This window comes from Natator depressus, chromosome 28, assembly GCF_965152275.1.
Source record: "Natator depressus isolate rNatDep1 chromosome 28, rNatDep2.hap1, whole genome shotgun sequence".
Classification (NCBI taxonomy): Eukaryota; Metazoa; Chordata; order Testudines; family Cheloniidae; genus Natator; species Natator depressus.
In genome coordinates, this window is record NC_134261.1 from 12,768,523 (window position 1) to 12,787,743 (window position 19,221).

Genomic DNA, 19,221 nt, shown 5'->3' on the forward strand with positions numbered 1-19,221 from the left:
TGGATGGGGTCATGGGTGGAAGGCATGGAAGCCGCTGCTTAGCGAGTAGGGTTCAGTTTAGGGCAGTGGTCCCCAAAATGTGAGGGATGCCTCCTAGGGGGTATAGAGGAATGTTCATGGGGGCACCTCAGGGCCCAAGCCAGCCCCCATGGAGGGCAGGGAGGGAGCACCACTCAGCCCCCAGCTCTACCCCAACCCTGCCCCCAGCCTGGGCCCCTGTCTCCTGGCCTGGTCTCAACCCCCTTATCCCTGTCCACACCCCTCTCCCCAGCAAGCCATGGCCCCGGTCCCAGCCCTGGTTCTCGACCGTGGCTGCTGAGGGGCCACAGACACAGATAAGAAGGCACAGTGTGAAAAGTTTGGGGGCCACTGATTTAGGGTGACGCCCTCAATCACTTCTAATAAAAGGTATTCCTCACCCACCTAGCCCCTCAAGCAGGACAACCTAGGTGTGTTCTGCCGCCCTTTACTTATCCAGGAAGGATCATAACATTTCATTGCACTCATGTGATTTGTAACCCAGCCCCAGCCAAAATTGGTCCTTTTGGCAAAGCCGCCCCATCATGCTGTGTGCCTAGGCGGAGTAGGCGGGTCTATGCAAACACAGTCTGTTCCTGAAGTCTTTCCCCCAGCTCCTCACTAGATGTGAGGGGGGAGCTCATTCAGACCCTGCTTCCGCTTAGTATTTAAAAACGCCTTATTGTCCCGACCTCTGCTGGCCTTCGATTTCTCCTCCTGTCCCAGCCTTGGCAGCTCAGATGGGGTGGCCGAGTGGTTAAGGCGATGGACTGCTAATCCATTGTGCTCTGCACGCGTGGGTTCGAATCCCACCCTCATCGAAGGCGTTCAGTCCTCTCTCTTCCTTCACAAGCAACCATCTCCCCCTTTGGTACAATGACAGACCAACTCACATTGCTTCCTGCAAACAAAAACCTTCTCAGGAACTCAGAACCCCCTGCTTTAAACCAAGTGCCTAAATTCCAGATTTCAAAACGAATTCTCTAGTCCTGTATTTCTTAGTTTTTATCTCAAAAGGTAACAGCCTCATAATCTCCCCCAAACACCTTGTGGCCTCCTCAAATAATTAAAATGCCCCCATCCTCAGCAAGGCCACGACAGTGACCCACACCTAGAGTGTCTAGGCCAAGCTGTTCGGAAGGAGGCAAGTCAAACATTTTCTCTCCGCTTCCCTTGGCAAGGTCTGACCGGGAAAACAAAATCCCCCAAATGGAAAATTTTCCGCTGGAAAACCAATACTCGTCTGTTTGGGGACTTTGATTTGAATGGATTATTATTATTCTCTTCTGATCTCTGAATTATTTCAGTTCAGTCTTTGTCCTCGAGATGTGTTGCCAGGTCTTGAGTTGTGCGGGAGAGAGGCCAAGTCATGACGTCTCTTCCCTTCTTTCATTGTTTCTTCCAACTTGCTAGGAAGCTGCTTTGCTACGTTATGAGTCAAGCAGTGTCCGGGCTGTCTCGGAGAAGTCTGCATTGTATACAGCTCCTGGGAGAGTCCTTGGGAGCGCGGATACCTTGGATGGGCCAGCAGCGAGTCTGGGGTCCCGGTCCCGTCTCCCCCCATCTCCCCCCTTCCTCCCCGGGTCCCGTCTCCCCCCATCTCCCGTCTCCCCCCATCTCCTCCCTTCCCCCCCCAGGTCCCGTCTCCCCACTTCCCCCATTTCCCCCCAGTTCCATCTCCCCCCCCATTCTCCCTCCTTCCTTGCCCCAGCCCCGTCTCCCCCTTCCGCCCTGGTCCCATCTCCCCCCTGCCCCCTCAGTCCCGTCTACCCCCATCTCCTCCCTTCCCCGCCCCCCCGGTCCCGTCTCTCCCCATCTCCCCCCTTCCCCGCCCCTGGTCCGGTCACCCCCCTTCCCCCATCTCCCCCCGCTCCCGTCCCCCCATCTCCCCCCTTGCCCCCAGTCCAGTCTTCTCCCTTCTCCCCATCTCCCCCCGGTCCCGTCTCCCCCCATCTCCCCCCTTGCCCCCAGTCCAGTCTCCTCCCTTCTCCCCCCCCCCGGTCCCGTCTCCCCCCATCTCCCCCCCGGGCTGGGGGGGCTCCGGGCTCGCTCCCTGCAGGCTCCGGCCCAGGGGCTGCCCCTCCCCCCCGGGCAGGGCGGGGTTAATGCCCGGGCCCCCCCCAGTGCAGACCCCGCGGGGGGGAGGGGCAGGAGCCGCGGGGGGGCGGGGACAGGCTCCTGCCGGGGGGGGGGAGGGGCCGGGCCCGGTTCGCCCCCTGCCCCGGTGCGCGGGGGGGGGGCCCCCGAGCTCCCCGCGGCCGCAGCGGGGCGGGGCCGGGAGGGGGGAAAGGGGCGGGGCTGTGGGGAACACCGCCCCCAACGGAGCGGGGGGGGCCAGCGCCGCCTCACAGCCCCGCCCTGCAACCGCCCTAACGGCCAGAACCGTCACGTGGCCGCACTTCGGGGGCGCGCGGGGCAGAGCCGGTAAGAGCCGGGCGGGAGGGGGGCGGGGCGCCCGGCCTGGGTCCGAGCCGCGCCTCGGGGGGGGGGGACTGGGCCGAGCCCCCCCGCGCCTGGGCCAGGCCGGAAGCTGGGGCGGGGCCTGCGCTGGTTGGTCCCGGTTCGGCCTCCGTAGTGGGCGGGGGGGGGGGTTGACGCGTCCCGGGGCGGCCACCCCCGGGGAAGAGCGCCTGTGACCGTGTGTGTTGCACCTGCCCATCCCCCGCCGCTGCCTCTTCCCTGGTCCAGGGACCTGCCCCCCCGCGGCTCCCTTCAAACTGCCCCCCCCGCGGCCCGTGTGAACGGGGGGGACCTGTCACGTTCTGCGTGGGCGTTGGAGAGTCCCATAAAATCGCTTCAGACTGCCCCCTTTCCCCTCCCCTCCTTCCCTAGCCTCACAGAAGACCAGGGTTGGAAGGGCCCTCAGGAGGTGTCTAGTCCCACCCCCTGCTCAAAGCAGGACCGATCCCCGACTAATCATCCCAGCCGGGGCTTTGTCAAGCCTGACCTTAAAAACTTCTAAGGAAGGAGATTCCACCACCTCCCTAGGTAACGCATTCCAGTGTTTCACCACCCTCCTAGTGAAAAAGTTTTTCCTAATATCCAATCTAAACCTCCCCCACTGCAACTTGAGACCATGACTCCTTGTTCTGTCATCTGCCACCACTGAGAACAGCCAAGCTCCATCCTCTCTGGAACCCCCTTTCAGGTAGTTGAAAGCAGCTATCAAATCCCCCCTCATTCTTCTCTTCTGCAGACTAAACATCCCCAGTTCCCTCAGCCTCTCCTCATAAGTCATGTGCTCTAGACCCCTAATCATTTTTGTTGCCCTTCGCTGGACTCTCTCCAATTTATCCACATCCTTCTTGTAGTGCGGGGCCCAAAACTGGACACAGTACTCCAGATGAGGCCTCACCAGTGTCGACTAGAGGGGAACGATCACGTCCCTCGATCTGCTCGCTATGCCCCTACTTATACATCCCAAAATGCCATTGGCCTTCTTGGCAACAAGGGCACACTGCTGACTCATATCCAGCTTCTCGTCCACTGTCACCCCTAGATCCTTTTCTGCAGAACTGCTGCTGAGCCATTCGGTCCCTAGTCTGTAGCGGTGCATGGGATTCTTCCGTCCTAAGTGAACCTCATCTGTCCTTGTTGGACCTCCTCAGATTTCTTTTGGCCCAATCCTCCAATTTGTCTAGGTCCCTCTGTATCCTATCCCTGCCCTCCAGCGTATCTATCACTCCTCCCAGTTTAGTATCCTCTGCAAACTTGCTGAGGGTGCAATCCACACCATCCTCCAGATCATTTATGAAGATATTGAACAAAACCGGCCCCAGGACCGACCCTTGGGGCACTCCACTTGATACTGGCTGCCAACTAGACATGGAGCCATTGATCACTACCCGTTGAGCCCGACAATCTAGCCAGCTTTCTATCCACCTTCTAGTCCATTCATCCAGCCCGTACTTTAAATTCCTGGCAAGAATACTGTGGGAGACCGTGTCAAAAGCTTTGCTAAAGTCAAGGAACAACACGTCCACTGCTTTCCCCTCATCCACAGAGCCAGTTATCCTGTCATAGAAGGCAAATAGATTAGTCAGCATGTCTTGCCCTTGGTGAATCCATGCTGACTGTTCCTGATCACTTTCCTCTCCTCTAAGTGCTTCAGAATTGATTCCTTGAGGACATGCTCCATGATTTTTCCAGGGACTGAGGTAAGGCTGATTGGCCTGTAGTTCCCAGGATCTGCTCTGGGGGGTTTTCTCTCCTGTTGTCAAATGCGGAGTTTGTGAAAAAGTTGGGGGGAGAAACATTGATGTGTCCAAGGTCACCCAGGCTGTCCGTGACAGAGCTAGAAATAGACAGAATTTACACTAGTGCAGTCTGACTGGCACTGATGCACCATGTCCCAGTTTGAAGGCTTGCGAGGGTAGGATGAAAACGGTGACCTCATGGAGACCTGGGGCCGGCTGAACAGTGCAGCTGGTAATGGAGGGGCATGAGCCAGGAGCTCAGCCCCACAGGACTGGACACTGACTTCTCCTGACCCAGGGGACATCCACCCCCAGCTGTGTGCAGGGACTGCAGCTGAGCTGCCCTGCCAAGACAGCTTGTGCGTCCATGGACAAAGCACCTCTTCTCGCAGCCTAATACAGTGGGGTCTCAAAAAGAAAAGGAGGACTTGTGGCACCTTAGAGACTAACCAATTTATTTGAGCATGAGCTTTCGTGAGCTACAGCTCACTTGATCGGATGCAAATAAATTGGTTAGTCTCTAAGGTGCCACAAGTCCTCCTTTTCTTTTTGCGAATACAGACTAACACGGCTGTTACTCTGAAACAGTGGGGTCTGGGGACTTTCCAAGCTGTGTGTGAGGGGGCTCTGGAGTTACTGGGGTCTGTTTCTGGCTCTGTCACTGACCTGCTTGGTGACCTTGGGGAAGTCCCAGCCCCTCTCTGTTTTCCTCCTACCCATTGTCTACTTGGATTGTGATCTCTTTGGGACAAGGACTGTCCCTCTCTGTCTGTGCAGTGCCCAGCACAATGGGGGTGCTGATCTCAGTCAGGTTCTCTACCATGTGCAGCATGATGGGGCCCTGATCTCCATCAGTGTCTGTGCAACACAAGGCACAGTTTATGGACTCACAGGCTTCAAGGCCAGAAGGGACCATCATGGTCCTCTAGTCTGACCTCCTGCACATCGCAGGCCACGGAACCTCACTCATCCACTCCTGTAATAGACCCATAACCTCTTGCTGAGTCTTCTCTTCTCCAGACTAATAAACACAGTTATTTCAATCTTCCCTCATAGGTCATGTTTTCTTGACCTTTAATAATTTTTATTGCTATTCTCTGGACTTTCTCCAATTCATCCACATCTTTCCTGAAATGTGGCACCCAGAACTGGACCCACTACTCCAGTTGAGGCCTAATCAGTGCAGAGTAGAGCAGAAGAATTACTTCTCGTGTCTTGTTTACAATACTCCTGCTAATACAACCCAGAATGATACTTGCTTTTTTTGGAACAGCGTAACACTGTTGACTCATATTTAGCTTGTGATTCACTATGACCCTCAGATCCCTTTCCGCAGTACTCCTTCTTAGGCAGTCATACAAAATGGGAAATTTGTGCAACTGATTGTTCCTTCCTAAATGGAGTACTTTGCATTTGTCCTTATTGAATTTCATCCTATTTGCTTCAGACCATTTATCCAGTTTGTCCAGAACATTTTGAATTTTAATTCTATCCTCCAAAGCACTTGCAACTCCTCCCACCTTGGTATGCTCCACAAACTTGATAAGTGTAACAGAGAGACTCTGCCACTGGGAGGGTTTCACCATGTCTCAGAGGGTTACACCCTGTTGGGAGGGGGCTAGGCCTGTACTGGAATCAGGTCACTCTGTGCTTCACAGTGTGGCAGAACCTAGAATGTCCATTAGCAGAGAATAATCCTGGGGGGAATCGGCATGCAGAATGGACAAAAACCCCATCTGATTTCTCTCACGTTGCTCTTCTCGCTCTGGCAGGCTACAGAATAATGTCCACATTTCGCTCCATATCATCCCATCCTCCCAGGGGGAAGGAAATGGCTGCAATGGAGCTGGCTCAGGTAAGGGATTATCAGGGAGCTGGTGGTGGGTTCTGCTTGGAGGGAGAGAAGCCGTAAATACAAAGGAGGGTGGGAGCTGCTAGAGGTGGTGGGAGGCAGGAACTATCTAAGATTGAGAAAGGGAGGGGACAGGATGTGACAAACCTGCTGAGACTTGTGTAATCTAGGGTGTGATAGGTTGTCACCCCGAGGTGCAGTCTGGGGGGCTTCTGGGAACTGCTGTGCCCTCTAACCCTCAAGCTGGGCTGGTCCTTCTCACACTGCTTTGCTGGAGATTCAGGCAGCCTCTCCAAGCCCTGTTATCACCCAACATGACAGCAGGTGGCGCCATGCATCCAACTAAGCTACCTGAGTGCTTTACCTAAGTCACTGAAGGACAGATAGAAAACAATGGCCAATTTCCCAGCGATAAGTGTTAGCAAACAGATCAAAGTAGATTAATTAGCAAATAACCAAAAAGTCAAACTAAGCCTAACATATAGATGGATAGAATTTCAATGAGCAATTTCTCACCCTGACTGATGATAGAAGCAGTCCACCAAGTTTCTATACACAAGCCAGAAATCCCTTTACTCTGGGACCAGCACTTCCCCCAGTTCAGTCTTTGTTCCTCAGGTGCTTCCAGGAGTTCTCTTGTGTGGGGAATGAGGCCAAGAGATGATGTCACACCCCAGCTTATGTAGCTTTTCCATATGGTGGGAACCCTTTGTTCCAAACTCAGTTCCCAGTCCAGTTCGTGGAAAAATACAGGTACCAAAATGGAGTTCAGTTTCATGTGGTCTGGTCACATGCCCTAGCATGCCCTGATGAGTCATAGTAGCCATGACTCATAGGCCGGCTGAAACATTCACAGGAAGGCAAAGCTCTTCCTTGGTCCATTGTTTTTGTTGATGAGCCATCAGCACTGTCTGGCTTCTTCATTGTTGTACCTGAAAGGCTAGTTGTGGGTGTTACCCAGAGTAACCACATTTGAAATACAGATACAGAGTCAATATCCATAACTTCAGATACAAACATGATCCATGCACACAGGTAGGATAATCATATTCAGCAAATCATAACTTTTCCAATGACACCGCACATGATGCATCTTGCATGAAATGCCTCATAATTATGTCCTGATCATATCATAATCATACCACTATGCTGAATGTGGGGTGTAGTTTCAGATAGGGCCTAATTTCAGGGCACAGGAGTTGGGAATGGAAAAGGAAATAACGCTCCAGCCAGGGCTGGGAAAACTTCCCAGACTCTCAGTGCTGGAGCCTGTATTTACTGACACTTCATTAGTTACCACCACCCCCAATCTTTGTGGCATTTCTATCTAGTAATTTACCACTACCATTGTTAGGATTAATTTTGTACTTAATATATTTTTTAAAACTTCGTTCTCATTTTCATTGATTGATCATTGATTTCTGATAGCTTCCCTTACCAATTTTCTACAATTCTGACCTTCTAACTTACATTCTTTAGTATTGACTTTCCCTTTCTTCCATATATTTTATTTGGAGAGTGTTGGGATTCCTACCAGGGAGCCACCAGCAGGGTCCAGAGACAGCACCATCTCATTTTTCAAGCTCTGGATAGTAGGTATGTGATAAAAGTGAAGACCCGACCTCCATCTGTCAGCTGGGAGACACAAAGGTTCTCTCTTTCTGATGCCTCCTGGCTGCTCTAAGCAAGGTGTGGTGGGACTTGGTTAACATGTGCCTCCTGGAGCTTCCATTTACCTGGTGCTGCTGTTCCCTGAATAGTAGGGCTGTGAGTGGGGCAGCAGGTCCTGAGTGTTGGACTCTTGCTCTTTCAGGGGCTGGTGACTTTCGAGGAGGTGGCTGTGTATTTCACCAGGGAAGAGGGGGCTCTGCTGGACCCCACTCAGAGAGCCCTCTACAGGGATGTCATGCAGGAGAACTATGAGACGGTGGTCTTTCTGGGTAAGGAGTCCTGTCCCCTTCCTTATTAGAAGCTGTGGGGTCTCTAAAGAACCTGAGTAGTAATAACTTTATACCTTTATTCGTCATACAAGTTTTGACAAGTTTCCTTGCCCCCCTTTTTTTGCCTTCTCTATCACCCACTAGTATAATTTTTGGACATGTGCCATCCTTATTGGCTACATTAATAACTGTAGCTTTCTTGCCTTTTCCTCATTTTAAGAGGAAAATACGCTGCCTGTAGAATTCTAAATTGAGTAAATAGGTGTATGACTAATGCATGGCTTGTGTGACAGTCAGATGAGCTCCTCTTTTGATAGGAGAGCGTATAATGTTGCCGTTCAGGACCCCACAGGTGAAGGGAGAACAGAGCCATGGGAGGGGAGGAGATGGGGGGAGTAAATAATTCTGGGGTGCCAGGACATGGGGAAGGTGTGTGCAGGGTTAGGGCTAAGAAGCAGCAGGGAGGGATGAGATAGTGAGAGATGAGGAGGGAACACAAGAAGTTCCCAAGGTGCCGGGAGGTGGTGCCGGCTGAGAGTAATGGGACGAAGGGGAGGGGAGTGTGGAGGAAGGGCATGCGGGAATTGGGGTGGGAGGGAGGAGAGGTATGGGGATGTAGAGCTGTGGGGGATCCCAGACCTTTAACCCTGAATCCCCACCCAAGCCTTGTTGCTTTAGAGCCTACACTCCAGTTTTATTTCTGTTCAGTTTCACTTCATTAAAAATTTTTCCAGCCAAATATTATTTTAACTCTTGCCCTCCCTCTCCCACTCATTACCTCCCTCCCCATGTCTATGCACAGCGACCCTGGCCACCGATCCCCAGTCCTTGCTGCACTCCTCCCTCCCATAGCAGGGCCCCTACCCAGGCACAAATGGGCACTTTGTTGATGATGTCACAGGGTGGTAGTGTAGCCTGAACCATTTTTATAAGGCTATAAGGTTACGTATTGGGGTACAACTTGCCCTTGTCCATGGCTACTCAAAATTAATTGAGGAGATGAAATTTGGTGAAACACACAGAAACTTGATTTAATACAGACAGTTAGAATTGATATCATAGGCAAAAATCAATACACATAATGATTAGACTAAGATAAGTATAGTAAAGAGGGTCTTCCACTGTGCATACTTACAAGTTATGGACACCATTGGTAACCAAAATCGAGGGCGAGGGAGACCATCAGAAGGGAGGCCCTGCTTCAATTTACACTATCTCGGGGACCTGACAAGATGAAAAAATGGTTACAAGGAGAGGTATTTTATCTGCTTTCTTATGGTAATAGGATGGCTGTATACCATATCTGCTCCTTTACTCTGATTACAATAATGTCAATAGTTGCCCCAACCCATATGTGGCCTTTGGGAAATCCATAATTAAGCATCAGGCATTAATACTTATGATTTACATCACTTATTTCTTAATAATTCCAATATATGAATGATGTCCAACTGCTGAGAAACTACATAGTAACCTAGTTGCTAAAGCCGCCCCAAACTTCCTTCTTTCAGAATCCTGTGGCGTATTGCACCTGTTTGTGGTTACTCGTTTGTCTCTCAAAATGAGGGTGCAAAATATCTGACCTGGGGTTCTCTTCTTAGACCTATTCAGGTAAATCCCAGACTTCAGCATAACTACTCCCACAAAGCCTCAACCTAATATAAGGCCCTCACCTGTAGCAACCTTAGGTTATGTCTACACTACTGCGGTAAGTCGACCTATGCTGCGCAACCCTAGCTACGTGAATAATGTAGCTGGAGTCGATGTACCTTAGGTCGAGTTACCGCAGGGTCTACTTACCTAACTCTTCTCGTCAGAGTAGAGTACAGGGGTCGACTGGAGAGCGATCTGCAGTCATTTTGGCGGGGCTTTACTAGACCCGCTACATCGACCACCGGTGGATCGATCTCAGAGCTTTGATCCTGGCTGTAGTGTAGTCCCTGACCTTAATAGCCCATTTATTTATGTTCACCTCGTTCCCCCTCCACACATGTTCCAAGCTAATAAGCAATACTCTGATCATGACATTTTACCTGTAGTGAGTATAAAATTGCCCACAAGACATGGTGGTCATAGATCATAAAATTAGGTCGGGGTCAACAGGAATGAGAGTTTGGAGAGAGTCTTGTTCCCCCTCTCCCCATCTGCAGCAGCCACAAGCTGTCTTCCCTCCAGGCTCCTTGGATCTTTGAGCCTGGCCCTCCTGAGTTTGCGTGGCCCAGTTCTTGTTTCTTACATTCTCCTTTTCTGGAAGAATTAGAGGCTGTTGCTCCCAAAATTTTGTGTTTAATTCCCCAGCCTACTCCACATACTGGGGGAGTTTAACTCTCCCTCCCATTATACCTGAGTCAGTAGGTTTCCTAATTCCCAAAAATGTGCTTTTGCGATGTCACAGTTCTGGGGTAGCTAAGCCTTTGACCTGCCTCCATGGTCGGCTCAAGGAATGCCCTCTCAGGTATCAGGCCTCTAGCCAGCCCCTCTCTATGGGTAGGGACCCATATGCCTCTCCTTTTTGACCAGGGTTTGAGGATTGCAGCTTGTCTTTCACTGTGTTCGCTGGACTAACCTCCAGTTCCTGTGCTTTGCTTTCTCTCCAAGGGCAGTGAGCAGTGTGTGTGTGTGTGATAGAGGTAGGAATTTTGGTGATACTTGTATGATGCCAATATACACCTCAGTTTCCCTCTGTGATTGGTATTGCTATGATTATAAAGAGCAGGAGACATGAGGTGTTTTGTCACGTAGCTGTCATGGGGTGATATGAATGGGTCATTAAGGACTGGCTGGGACCAACCTACATCAATGGAATACCCGACAGAGACAAGGGAATAATTCTCACCTGTCCATGGAAGGATATTTGCTTGGCTAAGTGAAGCATACATGGACTCGTTATGTTTTTGGGAGCAGGAGGAACGGGGCTCGCAGACACAGGGAGCTCTGCTGGAGCGAAGACAAATGGACAGGCACAATGAAAGGAAACCAAACAGTTTTCCACAGCAGCATGGCTCAAGGGCATTGGCCAACATGGACTATATTGTCTTCTTCACGTCTCTGTCCTAATCTAAGGACTTTCCAATGCTGTGTTTTGGTTGACTAATAAACCCTGCTGTGTTTTAGAAGTCTGCCCAGTGTCACAGCAAAAACTTGCTCTGTGCATTGACTGAGGAACAGTCTCTGAAGAGGAGTGTCGTTCAGCTGGACCTGCTGGGCAGAGCTCACAGGTTGAAATAGGAGTGTTGAAGCCAGAGGCTCAGTCTCTGGTGTTGAAGCTCCATGGCCCATCCTTGTGGAAGAGTGGGACCCCTTGGGGGTCTCGTGCACTGAATGGGCACCTCCCAAGGACTGTTTAAAAGCCAGGGCATTGCACAGATCCTATGGATCCATGACAGTGTGCCTGTGTGCCTTATGGGGAAAAGATATAAAACAAGAAAAGGATCTAAATGTGTATTTACCATCGCCCCCTCATCAGTCCTCATGGGAATCCCTGATCCGTTCCAAAGTGTATTAAAACCTTCCTTAAAGGCTTACCTCTTGGTTATCAGGTCGTGTCAGTTTTGTTAGAGGGCTTTCCCTTCGCCCTCCCACTTCCCTGGTTCTTGTCACGCAGACAGAAAGCAGCAAAAGACCAGAAGTCCGAAGCACAGATAATACAATGTTTATTGAGGTTAGTTTCCAAGCAAGCATACTCCGAAGCCCTTCACACCAGTCAGGCTTATCTCTATACGCCGATAGAGACTGTTCCCCAGTGTTCCATTCCCCGCTCTGACGCCGCTGAGCGTTTTCCCTGTGTCCCCCTTCCCAGCTCTGATGCCGCAGAGCTTGCCTGTGTCCCCGTTCCCTGTTCCCATTTCCCCCCCTTATCAAACATGATTCCAATTTCCCTTCCCCGTCCTGTTTGACTCAGTTTATATAGTAATATTCTCAGCTATACCTTAACCAGTCATTGTACTGAAATTTAACCAACCAATCCTAACATATTGTAACATAATTCTCTAACCAATTATATCTCACTACCCGAATTAACTTACACCTCGCAAAATTAATTATACAGCAGACAGAAACAATTAGAGAACCAGACTGATTAACAATGTAAAAGTGGTGGCCATAAAGATAAAACAATACAGAAATGAGGGTTTCACAAGCATTGATAAGTGATTTCTTGCCAGACAGGATGCGATCAAACTAAGTTTTCTTTAACCATCTTAAGATCTGTTTCTTCATCTGATAGTGATGGGCACTATCCAGACAGGATCGTCTTCCCCATACCACCTTATTTCAGTGTGACTGGTTGGCATGTGAGGATGTGACCCTACGCTTCCCAGTTTATGGCTGCCCCTGCTGCTGAGCCAGAGGCCTTAGCCTAAGAACAAAGCCTCAGACTATCCTAGTGAGAGAATGCCCACACACAGGCAGACTGTGATTTTGATTCTTTGTTTTTATACCCCTGTAACTAGCTAAGTGATAAAAATACCCCTAAGTTCTTAAAGTGTAGGCTTTACAGGCAGGCCTGAATATCTATATTCTAACTACCCCTTCCCCCATTCTGTGTCTGTCTTGTCTATTTAGATTGTAAATTCTTCCAGGAATAGGCCATCTACTATTCTCTGTACTTTTCCTAGCTTAATGGGGACCCACTGTTAGTTGGTCCTTAGGCACTAAGGTAATGAACATGATTTATAATAATAATTACTTTCCTGCCACTTTGAGCCAAGGAAGGTGGCCTTGGGCTGTTACTGCTTAAAAATGATCTGGGGTTAAAACCATGGAATATTCTTTGTGACAAGTATCTGACAAATTCCACTGACCTCCCTTGTTTTCTTTGTCTGGAGTAGGGTTTCCAGTTTCCAAACCTGATGTGATCTCGCAGCTAGAACAAGGGGAAGAGCCATGGGTCCCAGAGCTCCGGGGCTCTGAGAAAGAAGTGCTCCCAAGAGTTGCCTGCACAGGTGAGGAATTGTGATCAATGGCTCCATGTCTAGTTGGCAGCTGGTATCAAGTGGAGTGCCCCAGGGGTCGGTCCTGGGGCCGGTTTTGTTCAATATCTTCATAAATGATCTGGAGGATGGTGTGGATTGCACCCTCAGCAAGTTTGCAGATGACACTAAACTGGGAGGAGTGGTAGATACGTTGGAGGGTAGGGATAGGATACAGAGGGCCTAGACAAATTGGAGGATTGGGCCAAAAGAAATCTGATGAGGTTCAACAAGGACAAGTGCAGAGTTCTGCACTTAGGATGGAAGAATCCCATGCACCGCTACAGACTAGGGACCGAATGGCTCGGCAGCAGTTCTGCAGAAAAGGACCTAGGGGTGACAGTGGACAAGAAGTTGGATATGAGTCAACAGTGTGCCCTTGTTGCCAAGAAGGCCAGTGGCATTTTGGGATGTATAAGTAGGGGCATTGCCAGCAGATCGAGGGACGTGATCATTCCCCTCTAGTCGACATTGGTGAGGCCTCATCTGGAGTACTGTGTCCAGTTTTGGGCCCCACACTAAAAGGAGGATGTGGAAAAATTGGAAAGAGTCCAGTGGAGGGCAACAAAAATGATGAGTGGACTGGAACACATGACTTACGAGGAGAGGCTGAGGGAACTGGGGATGTTTAGTCTTCAGAAGAGAAGAATGAGGGGGGATTTGATAGCTGCTTTCAACTACCTGAAAGGGGGTTCCAAAGAGGATGGCTCTAGACTGTTCTCAGTGGTAGCAGATGACAGAACAAGGAGTAATGGTCTCAAGTTGCAGTGGGGGAGATTTAGGTTGGATATTAGGAAAAACTTTTTCACTATGAGGGTGGTGAAACACTGGAATGTGTTACCTAGGGAGGTGGTGGAATCTCCTTCCCTAGAAGTTTTTAAGGTCAGGCTTGACAAAGCCCTGGCTGGGATGATTTAGTCAGGGATCGGTCCTGCTTTGAGCCATGGGTTGGACTAGATGACCTCCTGAGGTCCCTTCCAACCCTGATATTCTATGATTCTATGAATTGGTTAAACCAACTCAAAAACTGTTTGGGAATGCAGGAAACATTTGGAATGCCATAGAAAGACTTTGTGAGCTCTCCAAGTTCAGGATTGTTCCCTGCAGAATGGAATCATTATGGCAGATGTCACTCATGGCTTCCCACCTATTCTTACTGACAATCCCTCCCCAGTCTCGCTTTCTCCTGAGTGTTCTGGTGAGATGCAGATCAAAACTGATCCCTTCCTTTCTCCTCTGAGGAAGGGTTTGGGGAAAATCAGCTCGTGATAGATTTGATCTCTCCAACACACATTTTGATTTGTTCATCCCTTTTTCCATTCCTCTGTCTGAGATTTCCTTTCTTTCTGGTGCAGGGAGTGGCCTATGTCTGGATTCTCTCTATCTCCCATCAGGTGATGGGAGGGTGAGTGAGAATGAGGAGGAGACACCCCAGCAGGAAGGTGCTGAGCAAGTAGAACCACACGGAAAGTTCTCAGGAAGATCCAAAGGGAATGTTTCTGGGAGTTGTGCACTCCCCGAAAAAGCAAAAGCCTGTGAGACTGAGCAGATGCCAGAGGAAAACTTCAGTAGCCACTCAGACCTTATTACACGAGACAGAATCAACTTGGAAGAGACACGCTACACATGCCTTGAGTGTGGGAAAAGCTTCAATCGGAGCTCACACCTTATCACACACTGGAGAACCCACACGGGAGAGAAACCCTACACGTGCTCTGAGTGCGGGAAAAGTTTCACTGATAGTTCATCCCTCATCTCACATCAGCGAATTCACACAGGAGAGACTCCCTACACATGCTCTGAGTGTGGGAAAAGCTTTAATCACAGCTCTACCCTGTTCAAACATCAGAGAATCCACACAGGAGAGAGACGCTACACGTGCTCAGAATGCGGGAAAAGCTTCATTCAGAGCTCAAACCTTATCACGCATCAGAGAATCCACACGGGCGAGAAACCTTATGGATGCTCTGTGTGTGGGGAACGCTTTAATCAACACTCGCAACTTATCAGACATTGTAGAATCCACACGGGAGAGACGCCGTACACGTGCTCTGCGTGTGGGGAATGCTTTAGTCAGTACTCACAACTTATCAGACATCGTAGAATCCACACAGGGGAGAAAATCTACACATGCTCTGAGTGCGGGAAAAGCTTCAGTCGGAGCTCAGACCTTATCAGACATCAGAGAATCCACACCGGAGAGATGCCCTTCACGTGCTCTGAGTGTGGGAAAAGCTTCAGTTGGAGCTCAAACCTTACCACACATCAGCGAATCCACACAGGGGAGACACCCTACACGTGCGCTGAGTGTGGGAAAAGCTTCAATCGGAGTTCTACACTTATTACACATTGGAGAACCCACACTGGGGAGAAACCTTATGGATGCTCTGAGTGCGGGAAACACTTCATTGACAGTTCATCCCTCCTCTCACATCAGCGAATCCACACAGGAGAGACACCCTACATGTGCTCTGAGTGCGGGAAAAGCTTTAATCACAGTTCTACCCTGAGCACACATCGGAGAATCCACACGGGTGAGAAACGTTATGGATGCTCTGAGTGTGGGGAACGCTTCATTCGTCGTTCAGCTCTTATCTCACATCAGAGAATCCACACAGGAGAGACGCCCTACACATGCGCTGAGTGTGGGAAAAGCTTTAAACACAGCTCACAGCTTATTAGACATCAGAAAATCCATGAGAGAAAACTGTAAGAAATGCCTTGATTAGGGCTGGGCCAAGATTTATTTATTTATTTTTTTAATATCACATTTGCTAATTCTCACATAGTGATCTGCGCACTATCTTCACCGTGGTCTCTCAGCTCCCCCAGATCAGTTGTCTGCTTCTGCCTTTTGCAGCTCACCCTTTTTTGGGGTCAGTCTTGTGATCTTTTCTATCAACTGCTTTCCTTTTGAGTCGTAGGAGTGTGTGTCCCTCCAGCCCGGAATATTCATCAGCTCCCAGAAGGAGAGAGAGGTTTGATCCCAACAAGCTACACTGAGGCAAAATCTACCTGTGCCTTACATCCACTAGGGCTGTACATGGCGTTGGCTGCTCAAGTGAGTGATCTTGGTGTAAAAAGACAATTATAGTGGTACAGCAAAGGCAGCCCAGGTGCAGTGGTTGGCATTGGCTTTCCCCTTGACCTGACCTAAACTCCATCACTTTTCCTAGTCTAAACAAACCCTGAGCATCCCGGTTATACTGTTCCCCATTTCAAAGCAATTGTTAGTCATCAAGTTTCCCCTTCGGGAACAAATGGTTTCATTCCCAGTTGTTCTGATGTTGCTTCAGGTTGTGTTGGAGAGCAGACATTTTTACAACCATTTTCCTCACCTAAAATATATTGAACTATAACAAAGAGCAGGAACAGGGCAGGGATAGGAAAACATGTCATGTTACAGAGGGGAAAACAGAAGAAGACAGAGTAGGTCAGAGGGATTCCCTTACTCCCCATCACCATCCCAATCCCCTGTTGTTCAACTGATTAGGTCAATATTTCTTCTAAAGGGTTGGGAAGAGGATTCCTTAGTAAATTACTTCTAAATAAGCAAAATACCCATGCACTTGGCTCCTAAAGCAGTTGTGGCCCAGGCCCTGCAGGAGGTCGCTCCTGAAGATATCTCCTTCCTAATCAGATGCATGTTGCCTATTATTTGGGAAATGCAATCCCTATCAAGGTAGGGATGGAAAAAATGGAAGTGACATTTCTCTTCAGCTCACTCCTGGGAGATGCTGCAAATGTGTAGAAAATGAAATCCATGTGGAATGTGATATACCTGCAGAAAGACACTTATTTTTAATAGATACCTGACATTTGGTGTCTTACAGGGATTCTAAGCAGCACCTGTATTTAGTCCCTAATTTAAATCTGTGCCACCAGATTAAAGGAATAAAAGGGCATATTTGGGGGAGTTATACGTCACTATTGCTACTTATATGTTGTGTGGTTGGTGAAGAATTCTACGCCAGAGAAGTGTAAAATTACTCCAAGTAAGCTCAACGATTTGACAAGAACTCGGGTAGAAATTGCAGGTACTCGTGGTTGATTTTCACCCCAGAGATGGACGCTATGGTGACCTGTGGCCCAGGTAAACTATTTTTAGAACCCTGTTCCCTTCTTAAGTGGCACTGATCACACTCCTACAGGATGCCATGATTAAACTGGGCACAACTGTCTTTGCCATTTGGATCCCAAGTTCCATGAAGCACAGAGAGAAACAGCTGATTCCTTCAGAGGCATTCCATGGCTATGCATCCCAATCTGGCTGCTTTGTTGAACAAGAAGCACTTCCATGCTGGGCAAATGATGGTAGCCAATGAGGGAATGTATCAGATTCCAAGTTCAGACTGAAGGATACATGACTGCTGAGTCCAGAGACTGTGGTTTGGTCTCTTCGTTTTGCTCTAGAGTCTAATGCATTTGTATCACTTCTCCACCTCCTGCTACTTTGAAAAATTAGAAAGTGTGGAAATAGAGCAAAGTTGTTTTTTCTCATGATGCAACCTTGCCAAGTGGTGTGAGACCCCTTCCACCCACACTTATGGGAGAAGACCCGGGGAGAAATGAACTCACAGAAATGGAAGGCTCCTAGCTTATGGTAGAATGTGACTTCACACAAAGCTGACTGGGTGGAAATGGGAATTAAGAGAACACTGCCCTATCTATTTATATTTTGTAATCGGTGAATAAGTTGTTACCAGCGACAATGAAATTAAACATGAAGTTAATCAGTGTAATGTAAGAGGCTGATTATGTGATAACTTTCAGTGTTACAATAGAATTCAGGTTTTCTTCTAGTTCTCTCCCTGCCCCTCCTACTATATAGGAAATAGTGGCTAATCCTGAAATTAATACCTCACTCCAAAGGAATTAGAGTGGGGGAATATGTGAGAGAAATAGCATGTATGGGAATAGAGAACCAGTATAGACTGTAATTATTTCTATTTAAAATGGAATTTATTTTGATAAGCTTTAAAATAAATCTTCTGTTGGGAGGAAAATTACTTGAGACAAGATGTGTAATCTTTTACCCAGTTAGAGGGTAACAGCCACCGAGTTCCCCAGGGCTCTCGTTTGCAAAGCAAAGGTGTCACATCAGGCAGGAGATGTTGAAATCTAAAATGGTGATGGGTGTGTGATGGGAGCTTTTTTTTGTTGTGGGTTTAGTGTTTTTTTTTTAATTTAATTTTTGTTTTGTTTTTGCAACCAGTTATTTTTATAGGTGCTGAGGCCCCTTCTCCTTTTGAGCACAACTTTTAACCCTCCTTTTAACCCTCAGGCCTGGCTTTGGAAACCTCCTCAGAACTGGCCTCGTGTTTCTTTCATGTTTGATATCTTTGGGGTTCACACATCCACACTAAGTGCGGTTCACAGCAACAGATACTTTGAGAAACCTGCTGGGTTAAGCGGGCCTATTCCAAACTGACTTTGGCCGAAAGTCTGCCTCAATTCAGCTGGATTGGAACAGGTCTGTATCAAAGGAGTGGTTCACTCCTGATTTGCCCAGAGACCTTGGGGGAGGTGTGGTAAGATAGGGTAAGTAGGAATCGACACCAGAAAAGTTAAATGTAAGGGTGAAAGACCTTCACCTTGTAGGTCAACAAGCCTGTTCTGTTCATTCCCTCTGACGCATCTGGCACTGGTCGCTCTCAGGCAACACACTGGGCTGGATGGACCATTTGTCTCACCAGTATGACCAGTCTAGCGTTCTTGTGTAAGCCATGTAGGGCCTTGTCTACACTGGCAAGTTTCTGCGCAGTAAAGCAGCTTTCTGCGGTGTAAGTCCCGAATTCTACACACTGCCAAGCCGCTTACTGTGCAGTTGCAGCACCGACAAGAGGTGTAGAGCTTTCTTTGCTGGGGCTACAGCGCCGCGGTGCCAGTGTAGACACCCTGGTCGATTACAGAATTGCGATTGGCCTCCGGGAGTGGCCCACAATTCCTGTTCTCGCCTCTCTGGTCATTGGTTTGAACTCTACTGCCCTGCCCTCAGGTGACCATGAACCCCACCCCTTAAATTCCTTGGGAAATTTGAAAGTCCCCTTCCTGTTTACTCAGTGATGCATGCAGTGGTCTCAGCGTATCTTTCCAGGTGACCATGCCTACTCCACGCACTAGACGATCCCCGGCTTGGAGCAATGCCGAGCTGCTGGAACTGATCAGCATTTGGGGAGAGGAGACTGTCCACTCCCAGCTGTGCTCCAGCTGTAGGAATTGTGATACGTATGGACAGATTTCAC

At 49.0% G+C, this 19,221-nt stretch overlaps 1 protein-coding gene and 1 non-coding gene across 2 annotated transcripts in view; both read left to right on the forward strand.

The window, feature by feature from the left end:
- Window positions 1-15,720, forward strand: part of LOC141978941 (uncharacterized) — a 52,796-nt gene extending 37,076 nt beyond the window's left edge. Inside the window, 2 exon segments of the mRNA XM_074941342.1 lie at window positions 14,526-15,670; window positions 15,672-15,720. Coding sequence (XP_074797443.1) covers window positions 14,526-15,670; window positions 15,672-15,705 — 1,179 coding nt within the window. The 3' untranslated portion in view covers window positions 15,706-15,720.
- Window positions 758-839, forward strand: TRNAS-GCU (transfer RNA serine (anticodon GCU)). Its single transcript has one exon. It is a non-coding gene; the product is annotated as a tRNA-Ser (tRNA).
- Window positions 15,721-19,221: the final 3,501 nt, after the last annotated feature.